General features: G+C 31.3%; 2 protein-coding genes across 4 annotated transcripts; one reads left to right on the top strand and one right to left on the bottom strand.

Moving 5' to 3' along the window:
• Positions 1-353: 353 nt before the first annotated feature.
• On the top strand, positions 354-3621 carry LOC113718139 (protein SLOW WALKER 2-like). Its single transcript, XM_027243057.2, has 6 exons — positions 354-410; positions 490-582; positions 709-861; positions 1621-1704; positions 1803-1946; positions 3381-3621. Exons 1-6 carry the CDS (start codon positions 354-356, stop codon positions 3396-3398), a joined length of 549 nt encoding a protein of 182 aa, XP_027098858.2. The 3' UTR covers positions 3399-3621.
• Positions 3622-8567: 4946 nt separating this feature from the next.
• Positions 8568-10826, bottom strand: LOC113717774 (calcium-dependent protein kinase-like). 3 transcript variants are annotated; one of them, XM_027242583.2, is made up of 5 exons: positions 10260-10826; positions 9812-9964; positions 9421-9536; positions 8981-9260; positions 8568-8853 (listed from the first exon to the last, which is right to left on the bottom strand). In XM_027242583.2, exons 1-4 carry the CDS (start codon positions 10345-10347, stop codon positions 9072-9074), a joined length of 546 nt encoding a protein of 181 aa, XP_027098384.1. In that variant the 5' UTR covers positions 10348-10826; the 3' UTR covers positions 8568-8853; positions 8981-9071. The 3 variants fall into 3 exon arrangements, with proteins under 3 accessions (XP_027098384.1, XP_071928936.1, XP_027098385.1); XM_072072835.1 differs by having other exon boundaries at positions 8981-9250; positions 10260-10822; XM_027242584.2 differs by lacking the exon at positions 8981-9260 and having other exon boundaries at positions 10260-10816.
• Between the last annotated feature and the right edge of the window lie 722 nt (positions 10827-11548).

The raw sequence follows: 11548 nt of genomic DNA, 5'->3' as shown, positions 1-11548 counted from the left end.
TTTTAAGCAGACATGTTATTTTCATCTCTGTTTTGTCAATTGCCTTTTTCTTGCATTTTTGGTCAATTTAGCAATCGCAAGATAAACTTTTTGAAATTGTAGGCTTCTACTTCAGTGGATTAGAGTGAATGGGCATCTCAGTTGGAGTAGAGAAAGGGGTCTTTACTCTTATTATACATTAGCTGATATCTTTAGTTTATGGTTTCATGTCCAATGTTTGTCAGTTAGTTGACAAAAGTCTTTAATAATGGTAGCATTGTCCCTTTTTTTGTACATAGTATAATATCTATGCTATTTGCTTTCACATTTCAGGTTACTAGCGCTTTAGGAGTGTATCATACACTACTTTCAGTATGCCATTCCTAGATGTTTTATTTCAGCATGCTAGACGTTTTAGCTTCGGTGTTCAAGTATAGTGTTTTGCTGCTGTATTTGTTTATATTTGTGTTTCTGAGTGAACTTCATTTATCTAATGCTATCTGTGTACAGGTTAACTTCTTAAGCCAAGTTCGTTTAAGTCACGAGGGAGATGGGCCGAAAGTGGCAAAGCGTTTAATCGAGGTGTATTTTGCACTATTTAAGGTATGGAAAAAAAAGTGTTGTGCTTGTTTTCTTTGATGAAAGTTAAGGATTTCAAAGATCTAGTCAATTAACATGTAAGACACGTTAGTTTTGTGCAACAAGTTAATATGCTAGTCTCTGTTTCAGGTATTGATTTCTGATGCCAATAGGGAGCATGGGACGAACAAATGCAGTAAAGAAAAAGCTAGAAAAATTTCTAGTTCAAAATGTAATCCAAAGAATGCTCCTCCAGAATCTCATGTTGAGATGGATTCCCGGTTATTAACAGCTCTTTTAACAGTTAGTATAGATTAATTTCTTTCGCTTCTTTATTATTTGATGATTGCAAACATATAAGTAGAAGAAACTGCTAAAGTAGGATTTGTATTTTTTTCTGGGATCATGTAGCATCAGCTAGAAGTTCCAAGGCCATTTTATCTTTTGAAAGCGATAGAGTAAGAAAATGCTAATATTTGTGGTAAGCTATTGTACAAATTTAGGCGTACTCTTTATAAATGCTTCTAATTTTTGGCACTTACCATGTAATTATCTTATGTAGAATTCTGGCACTGTTTCTTGTTTTTCCCTCCCTATACACCTTGCTTCAACTAAGTTGCCTTAGATTAGTTCAAAGACAGTGAATGTTTTGCAGGTTACTCCTAACTAATGTTTTGCTCTTTCTCAAGTATGAAGAAAAAGATTGTACACTTTATTTAGTATATGTTTGTTATGAAGAATCAACTTTTCTCTATATAATTTTTTTTGAACTAATTCTTCCAAGTTGGTGCTGTGTTTTGTGACTAAAGGATCCAACTTGAAAGTGAATTGAAGTAGTTGGGAAAGTGTTATTGAGAATTGGTGATGAAGCATGCACTAAATTAAACATACTTGTGTGTTAAAATGTGGGTGTGATTAATCAAGTGGTACAGGATTTGTCTGAACCAGTGTGCTTGCAGATAATTATTATATCAGTTCATCATGCTGCTTGTGGTTATCTCCTTATATAGTGTTGAAAGATACTTTAGGCACCCTGTATAAGTTCTCTTTCTTCCATTGCAGGGTGTGAATAGAGCGTTTCCTTTTGTTTCTAGCGATGAATCTGACAAGATTATTGAAACCCAGACGCCAATCTTATTTCAGCTGGTAAGCTTAGTTCCTAATTGCCCAGAAAGAATGAAAATTTTATGCAGATAGTATAATGTGGTGTTCCTCCTTTCAAAAATTTGTTTGCCCTTTTTTAGGTTCATTCTAGGAGCTTTAATGTGGGAGTTCAAGCATTAATGCTTCTTGACAAGATCTCTACCAGAAATCAAATTGTTAGTGATAGATTCTACCGAGCCTTATATTCAAAACTCTTGCTACCAGCTGCCATGAACTCTTCAAAGGTGAGTTGAGTTGTAGTAGTTCTTAGAAAGTTTCTGCCAGTTTATTTGTTATGTTTGTGTTTCAACGCTTTCTGAAGTGATGCTTTTGTGGTGTGTCAAGTTTACTATGATTCGTCAATGTTCCAATTGTTTAAACCATTTAGACGTGAAATGACATGAGATGAGAAAGCAAAATGATGGGTATGCTGTTTTGTTTAATTGTTCTAAATGTCTGACTTTTCAGACTGATAGTCTTCCCGCTCACACATTCTGTGATGAACAGTAAAATTGCTTAATGCATGTGGTCTGATTATTGATACGGATTTCTATGAGAGCTTATATGGAGAATTTTTGTCAAAAGGCTTCCAAGAGAATGCATTGTGTACAGGGCAAAGGAACTAGTAGTTGCAGCACCTAGGAACAGTTATTTGAATTCCACTTTCCAACTGGTCATGCTAATGAATTGTTTGTAGAGTATGATTGCATGTACCTGAGCACAAATACTACACTGGACATTGTTTCTAAATGTAAACTATTGCTGTCTTTTATAGTTTCCCGCCTCCCCTCCAGTATCAGATATTGTATCTGATTAATGGACTTTTCCCTTGGACATAAAAACTGAATTCTTGTTGTCTTTTCTTCTATTGGCTTGGTGCTGCTGTTCTATCTTCTATTGAAATGCAAGCTTGCAAATCAACCTGTTTTGGATTCTTATTTGACAATTTGCCTTACAAGTTTTGTGTTTTCTAGTTCCACTTCTATCTGGAACATAATTTCAGCATGATCAAGTGGCTTTTTGAAAATTTTTCCTCACTTGCTCTTGAATGCTTTCTTTATTCGTGTAGACTTATTAGAGAGGGTCCTAATTGTACCACTTCTTGACTATGATATTTGTTCAATTTGTTAATCTTCAAGAGGAAATATTTATTGGGCTACTTCTAAGGGCGATGAAAAATGACATCAATCTAAGGAGGGTCGCTGCTTTCTCTAAGCGTTTGTTACAGGTTTGTGATAGCGTTGATCTTTTGTTTGCTTGTGGTTTTTTACGCAATTTAGTTCATTAAGTTAATAATTGTCAAGGGAATCCTTGATCTCGAGGAATCTTAACTTGAGAACTATTTGGAAATTTAGTTCATTAAGTTAATATTTGTGTTAAAGGAAACAGCCTTGGCGTTACTTTATAATTGGTTTCATGTCAATTGGGGTCATAATGATTTCTTCATCTTAAGTACATGCTACCAACTTATAGTTTGAAATTCAGTTCACATTTTGTACTTGTGGTTAATAAAAGTGATCCTTAGCATTTCTTTTAAAGTCCCTCATTTTCATTTCTTTTCATGCAACAATATGAGGATCAATGTCTTAGTTGATATATGTAGGCTAATGCAGGTTTAATTTATCTAACTGCCAATGTAAATTTTTGTTTAATAATTTTTTTTACATTGGACTCTATAGGTTGATGGTGGATTGTAGTAAACCTGGCTATGAAGCTCTTAGAAGCTACTTCGATTATGGACTTCACCAATTCATGCAAACATGATACTCATTATATATCGGCAGAGGGTCTATCTTAACATTTGTTATCCCTGGCAATTTTGGTTGTACATATTAAAGCCTAATTAGGATTTGATTTGAGTATCTTTGTGCTTTGTACTGTTGATAGTATTGGTTGTAATATATTGTTGCTCGTTTTGTATTTGTAATGATAAATTGGTTTGTTATTTCGTATAAAATTTTGCTATATTTCAATATTGACATTAATGATACCTCTTGCTAAAAAAATGGTTGAAAAAAAAAGTAGCAACTACAATCACAAAGCTGCTTTTGGCAACTTTCTTGCAAGAAAATCATCTAGCTGCATTTGATTGTCTTTGGTAAGGGGTCGATGGTTTCTAATTAGAGAAGAAACTTTCCTGGCCAAAAATGTTTTATTATAATGGAGAAAAGTCATAAAGAGCTGGTGTTTTATTGAAAAAATGGATTTATTTTTATTTTATCTGATAAATATATTTGTTTATGGAAAAATGGGTACTCTGTTCTTAAAATGGAGGAAAGTCATAAAGAGCTGGTATTTTATTGAAAAACGAGTTTATTTTTATTTTATCCGATAAATAAATTTATTTATGAAAAAATTGGTACTTTGTTCTTATAATAGAGGAAAGCCATAAAAGACTGGTCTTTTATTGAAAAATAGATTTATTTTTATTTTATCTGATAAATAAATTTATTTATGAGAAAATGGGTACTCTGTTCTTATAGTGGAGGAAAGCCATAAAGAGCTAGTCTTTTACGGGAAAGTGATACTTTACAGAAAGTGACCGCGATTTGGTTTATGAAATAATCCCAAATAAAAATTTAGAATGAATTTATTTGTTTTGAAAGTTGTATAATGGTCATTAAAACTCCAGAGATTGACAAAAAAATTTTGAGGGTACAGAAAAGTAGAGAGAAGAAGGAGAAGAATTGAGCTTTTTATCCGTTGCAATTGTTCCGTTAAAAATGGCTCCATTCGATTTTATCAATTTTTTGTTGAGTAAAATCATTGTTCTAACGATCAATTCTTCATTTCTCGTTAATTGTCCTTAATTGGCCAAAATTACGAAATTTTGAGGATGCAATATGTTTGGGGTGAAACTTTGAGGATGAAATTGGTCAACAACCCAAATTTTGAGGATAAAAAAGTGCATTTTTTCCTATAAGATATTTAATCAAATGTTATTTCTTGTTTTAATTTTAGTTATGACTAAACTACATATTTATCAAATAGACATACCTTTATAATTAAAGTTAATATTTGATATTTTAGGATACCATATATTTAAATAGATGAAAATTATTTTGAACATAATATATTAAAATAATTTTATTTGTCAATCATTTTGGCCCTCCCTTAAAGGAAAAAAATCTTGGCTTCGTCACTGTCTAGGAGGAAATTGGGGCCTATTGCTAACAAAAGATTGTGAAAATTTACCTTTATATCCTAATTATTTGAAAAAAAATCTAATGAACAAATTTTGCAAAAGAAACCTTGTTTCTTACCAACAAATTAAGTAACTAATAAAATCACCTTTAATATTGCTTTAACATATTTAATTTATGTTAAATACAAATTTTACCAATTTCTCTTTTGTAAAAATATAAGTGTATCACTTTTTCAATTTTAATTACAAACATTTATGTTTTTTACATAAATGTAGTGATTCAGAGTAAAATGCCCATAAATAGCTAGTATTTTGTTGATGTAATGCAAAAAATCCATAAAGAGTTGGTATGTTATGGGCGCAATCTTTTTTACTTTCACATATTTAAAATTTGTTAAATGCAAAATCTACTAGTTTTCCTTTCGTAAAAATATAAGTATAATACTTTTTTAATTTTATTTACAAATATTTATGTATTTTACATAAATGTAATGATTCAGAATAAAATACCCATAAATAGTTAGTATTTTGTTGATGTAATGCAAAAAACTCATAAAGAGTTGGTATGTTATGGGCAAAACTTTTTTACTTTCACATATTTAAAATTTATTAAATACAAAATTTACTAGTTTCCCTTTCGTAAAAATATTAGTGTAACATTTTTTCAATTTTAGTTACAAATATTTATGTATTTTACATAAATGTAATGATTCAGAATAAAATACCCGTAAATAGCTAGTGTTTTGTTGATGTAATGCAAAAGAAAAAATCATAAAGAATAGGTATGTTATGGGCAATATATTTTTTACTTTCATAAAAATCAGTTTATGTTAAATACAGGACAACCAATTTTTCTTTTGTAAAAATATTAGTGTAACAGTTCTTCAATTTTAGTTACACATATTTATGTATTTTACATAAATATAATGATTCAGAGTAAAATGTCCATAAATAGATAGTATTTTGTTGATGTAATGCACGTAAATAGATAGTACTGCTTATGCTTCCTTTGCGGTGTTTTATTCGTAGGCCCATTATATTTATGTTAATTCCATCACACCCCAATACATTTCCAACTTTTGCAGTACGCTACATTCACATTTCTAAACCGCGGTTATAGGTCACCACTTAATTTTTTAGAAACATTCCCTTCATCTTCGTACATGTCAGGTTGCTACGTGCCAGCTTCTTTATCATATAATTTACTTTCCACACCTGTCTTTGGAATATGTGAATACACTACAGAATTTACCCTAATTGACGGTAAATTCTGTAGTGTAATAGGATATTTGAAGACAGGTGTGGAAAGTAAAGTATATGGCAAAGAAGGTGGCACGTTGCAACCTGACATGTATGGACCAAGAAGGGAATATTTGTACAAAAGCAAGTGGAAACCTATAACCGGGGTTTGGAAATATTGTGTACTGCATAAGCTCAAAATGTGTTGGGGTGTCACGGAATTAACATAAATATAAAGGGTCTAAAAATAAAACATTTGTGAGGAAGCGTAAGCAGTACTAGTTACTAAACAAAGCCATCGTGGGGCCACCAAAGAGGAAACGTATTACATACTAAAGGAAAACTAGTAAATTTTATATTTAAAAAATTTTAAATATGTGAAAGTAAAAAATTTTTGCCCATAACATACCAACTCTTTATGAGTTTTTTGCATTACATCAACAAAATACTAACTATTTATGGGTATTTTACTCTGAATCATTACATTTATGTAAAATACATATATGTTTGTAACTAAAATTGAAAAAGTATTATACTTATACTTTTACGAAAGGAAAACTAGTAGATTTTGCATTTAACAAATTTTAAATATTTGAAAGTAAAAAAGATTGCGCCCATAATATACCAGCTCTTTATGGATTTTTTTGCATTACATCAACAAAATACTAGCTATTTATGGGCATTTTACTCTGAATCACTACATTTACATAAAATACATAAATATTTGTAACTAAAATTGAAAAAGTAATATACTTATATTTTTACAAAAGAGAAACTGGTAAAATTTGTATTTAACATAAATTAAATATGTTAAAGCAATATTAAAGGTGATTTTATTAGTAACTTAATTTGTTGGTAAGAAACAAGGTTTCTTTTGCAAAATTTGTTCATTAGATTTTTTTTCAAATAATTAGGATATAAAGGTAAATTTTCACAATCTTTTGTTAGCAATAGACCCCAATTTCCTCCTAGGCAGTGACGAAACCAAGATTTTTTCCTTGAAGGGAGGGCCAAAATGATTGATAAATAAAATTATTTTAATATGTTATGTTCAAAATAATTTTCATCTATTTAAATATATGGCATCCTAAAATATCAAATATTAACTTTAATTATAAAGGTATGCCTATTTAATAAATATGTAGTATAGTCATAACTAAAATTAAGACAAGAAATAACATTTGATTAAATATCTTATATGAAAAAATGCACTTTTCATCCTCAAAGTTTGGGTGGTTGGCCAATTTCATCCTCAAAGTTTCACCCCAAACATATTGCATCCTCAAAGTTTCATAATTTTGGCCAATTAAGGACAATTGACGGGAAATGAAGAATTAATCGTTAGAACCAACGATTTTACCCAACAAAAAATGGGTAAAACCGAATAGAGCCATTTTTAACGGAACAATTGCAACGGACAAAAAACTCAATTCTTCTCCTTCTTCGCTCTGCCTTTCTGTAACCCCAAAATTTTTTTGCCAATCTTTGAAATTTTAACAACCGTTATACAAATTTCAAAACAAATAAATTCATTCTAAATTTTTATTTGGGATTATTTCATAAACCAAATCGCGGTCACTTTGTGTAAAGTATCACTTTCCCAAAAAAGACCAGTTCTTTATGGTTTTCCTCCATTATAAGAACAGAGTACCCATTTTTTCATAACTAAATTTATTTATCGAATAAAATAAAAATAAATTCATTTTCTAATAAAAAACCAGCTCTTTATGGCTTTTCTATATTATAAGAACAGAGTACCCATTTTTTCATAACTAAATTTATTTATCGAATAAAATAAAAATAAATCCATTTTCTAATAAAAGACCAACTCTTTATAGTTTTCCTCTATTATAAGAACAGAGTACCAATTTTCTCATAAATAAATTTATTTATCGGATAAAATAAAAATAAACCCATTTTTCAATAAAAGACCGGCTCTTTAAGGCTTTCCTCCATTATAAGAACAGAGTACCCATTTTTTCATAAACAAATTTATTTATCGGATAAAATAAAAATAAACCCGTTTTTTAATAAAAGACCGGCTCTTTAGGACTTTTCTCCATTTTAGGAACAGAGTACCCATTTTTTCATAAACAAATTTATTTATCAGATAAAATAAAAATAAACCCGTTTTTTCAATAAAATACCAGCTCTTTATGACTTTCCTCCATTATAAGAACAAAGTACCCATTTTGAAGGCAAAAAGAAATTTGTTTATCGGATAAAATAAAAATAAACTCATTTTTCAATAAAACATCAACTCTTTATGACATTTCTCCATTATAAGAAAAGAGTGCCCATTTTGTCATAAACAAGTAACTTCTTAATTAGAAACCATCGACCCCTTACCAAAGACGATCAAATGCAGCTAGATGATTTTTTTGCAAGAAAGTTGCCAAAAGCAGCTTTGTGACTGTAGTTGCTACTTTTTTTTTCAACCATTTTTTTAGCAAGAGGTATCATTAATGTCAATATTGAGATATAGCTAAAATTTTATATGAAATAACAAACCAATTTGTCATTACAAATACAAAACGAGCAACAATATATTACAACCAATACTATCAACAGTACAAAGCACAAAGATACTCAAATCAAATCCTAATTAGGCTTTAATATGTAGAACCAAAATGTCAGGGATAACAAATGCTAAGATAGACCCTGTGCCGATATACAATGAGTATCATGTTTGCATTAATTGGCGAAGTCCATAATCGAAGTAGCTTGTAAGAGCTTCATAGCCAGGTTTACTACAATCCACCATCAACCTACAGAGTCCAATGGAAAAAAAATTATTAAACAGAAATTTACATTGGTAGTTAGATAAATTAAACTTGCATTAGCCTACATATATCAAAGACGTTATGTTTTAATTGCTTTAAAAGATTCACTCACTTAGAGTTCAAGTCAACATTCATCTATTATTTTAGTAAATGGAAAATTAGCCTTTGGTTCCCCATGTGTGAGTTAACACAAGGAACCTCCTCTATAGTCGCGGGTTGCTTATAGCTTCCATCAATTCTTGTATTTCTTCTTCTGAAAGCTTGGATCCCAACCTAGATAACCTAGTTTTGAGCTCTTCATAAGTAATGGTACCACTTCTATCCCTGTCCATGTTGTTGAACATTTGTCTCAACCCCTTGATTTCTTCTTCTGAAAGGTTTTCTGCAATAACCTTCCAGTAATTTCATGTTTCAGCTATCAATAACTCTAGAAAGAGGAATCATAAAGCAACAGTAGAAGGGAAAGTACTCTTATGAATGACTGTCAAATGTATTCACTAGTTCATTATGGAAACCGCGCTGTCCAAAGAAATTTACATATCGATTCATTACCTTTAAAGCCAGCTTTTTCAGCTTGTTCATTGCTCTAAATTGCTTCATCCTTATTTGCACAACACTGTCAATAGGCGTATCTGATGCTTCACCACCTTCCTTGAGCCATTGATGTTCTGGTTCATATATGTTTAGCCAAATTTAGATGATAATCTGAATTATAGGTATGCAATTATTTGGAGGATGTAAACATTATATACTATTTTCTTTCCAAGAAGCGCAATACAGACAGTGTTAACTACTGCCACTACATGGAGTGTTATATTCCATACGCTATTTACTCTCTGTACAATATATAATAGTTCCTTTACAGCAACAGGTAAACAGAGCCAAATGACTTGAGAAGGATAGAAAATAATAATATTGAAGGTTAAAAGTTTTTACTATTTACCAAGGGCTTCGGCAGAGGTGATCCTTTTCCGAGGATCCATTGTTAACATTTTCCTAACAAGATCCTTTGCACCAGACGATATTGAAGGCCAGGGAGAGCTTTGGAAATCAAGACGCCCCGCTAGGATTTCATCAAAAATGCCTTTGTCGTTCTCTGAAGCACAAGCCAATATCACTCAGTATAGCAACTTAAAAGCTAAATAGCAAAAATTAATTCCCAGTGCTAGAATTTAATTCATTCTTCATTGCAGCGTAAGAGAATTAGGGAGTTTGGGACAACAAAAGGGGGTTTGGGACAACAAAAGGGGACAATTTGGGTTGGGCAACGAGAGGTACGGAGGAATGAAAACGAGAGTGGTAAAGAGAGGAGATTGAACAATACAACAAAACAGGGAAAAAATCAAATCATGGAAGGAAGAATTCTAGTATGAAAATATGTTGGAGACTACCTGAAATCTTAGATCTGAAATTTTGACGGGCCGTTTTCATTTTACCTTCCAGTAAGACCCCCTTCTCTACTCCAACTGAGATGCCCATTCACTCTAATCCACTGAGGTAGAAGCCTACAATTTTAAAAAGTTTATCTTGCGATTGTTAAATTGACCAAAAATGCAAGAAACAAGCAATTGATAAAACAGAGATGAAAATAACATATCTGCTTAAAAAACTTGCACCATCGCTTTTCCTTGAAGTTTGCCATTGCATCGGAAGGGTCTTTAAAGTGTGTCCATGATTGTATAAATTGAGATCTGGATGCTAGAGAGGAAGAGAGGAACCATATGTCTACGGGAAACTGAAAATTGATAGAGATGGAAAGAGAGATAAAAGGAGAAAGGTGAAGGGGAGGTTGCGATTGAACTTTCGAGGGCTCTGATCTGAGAACAATATTTGGGAAAGTAGCCTTGCAAGTATGGAAGACTTGGAATTCATGTGGTGCTACGGTTGACAAGTGCTGTGCCGGGAATGATTAAAAAATTTTCAATGCGCGGCTCTGCTAAAAATTGGAAATGAGCAAAATTTTGAAATTTTCACAAAAAAACACCCATGATTTCTCACCAATAACATAGAAACTTTGGCCCACTAGAATCAGTATTTGGAGGGAAGCTTTCCCGTACTTCTTTTGGCGAGAATTTTAACCGAAAAAAGTCCTTGCCCTCGCAGAGTATATGATGGCTCCAATTTTTGGTGAAGTATTGTCCTTTTCCTTGCTATAAGCCTCTTAATAGCGTCAACCTTTCTACTTCTTGCTAAAGTTGTTGTCACTAATACCCTTTTTTGTTGTAGTGAACGGAGGAAAATTATAAAGAATTGGTGTTTTATTGAAAAATATATTTATTTTTTCATCCAATAAATAAATTTATTTATGAAAAAATGGGTACTTTGTTCTTCTAATAGAGGAAAACTATAAAGAGTTGGTGTTTTATTGAAAAAACGGGTTCATTTTCATTTTATTCGATAAATAATATTTTTTTAAAAAAATGGGTACTATATTCTTATAATGGAGGAAAGTCATAAAGAACTAGTTTTTTATTGAAAAAAGAGTTTATTTTTATTTTATTTGATAAACAAATTTGTTTATGGCAAAATGAATACTCTTTTCTTATAAGGGAAGAAAGCCATAAAGAGCTGATTTTTATTGAGAAACGGGCTTATTTTTATTTTTTCGATAAATAAATTTTTTTATTCGATAAATAAATTTGTTTATGGCAAAATTGGTGCACAGTTCTTATAATAGAGG

The sequence above is a fragment of the Coffea arabica genome, chromosome 11e, assembly GCF_036785885.1.
Source record: "Coffea arabica cultivar ET-39 chromosome 11e, Coffea Arabica ET-39 HiFi, whole genome shotgun sequence".
In the NCBI taxonomy this organism is placed as follows: Eukaryota; Viridiplantae; Streptophyta; class Magnoliopsida; order Gentianales; family Rubiaceae; genus Coffea; species Coffea arabica.
This window is presented reverse-complemented; position numbering and strand designations above follow the sequence as displayed.

Excerpts from the sequence above, each read along its gene's own strand:
- LOC113718139 (XM_027243057.2), top strand. The coding sequence starts at position 354 with ATGCCATTCCTAGATGTTTTATTTCAGCATGCTAGACGTTTTAGCTTC. Across the intron at positions 411-489 it reads GTTTTAGCTTCGGTGTTCAA|GTTAACTTCTTAAGCCAAGT; the intron begins GTATAGTGTTTT and ends ATCTGTGTACAG. Across the intron at positions 862-1,620 it reads TATTAACAGCTCTTTTAACA|GGTGTGAATAGAGCGTTTCC; the intron begins GTTAGTATAGAT and ends CTTCCATTGCAG.
- LOC113717774 (XM_027242583.2), bottom strand. The coding sequence starts at position 10,347 with ATGGGCATCTCAGTTGGAGTAGAGAAGGGGGTCTTACTGGAAGGTAAA. Across the intron at positions 9,965-10,259 it reads TTTCAGATCTAAGATTTCAG|AGAACGACAAAGGCATTTTT; the intron begins GTAGTCTCCAAC and ends CTTGTGCTTCAG. Across the intron at positions 9,261-9,420 it reads TGAAAAAGCTGGCTTTAAAG|GTTATTGCAGAAAACCTTTC; the intron begins GTAATGAATCGA and ends AATTACTGGAAG.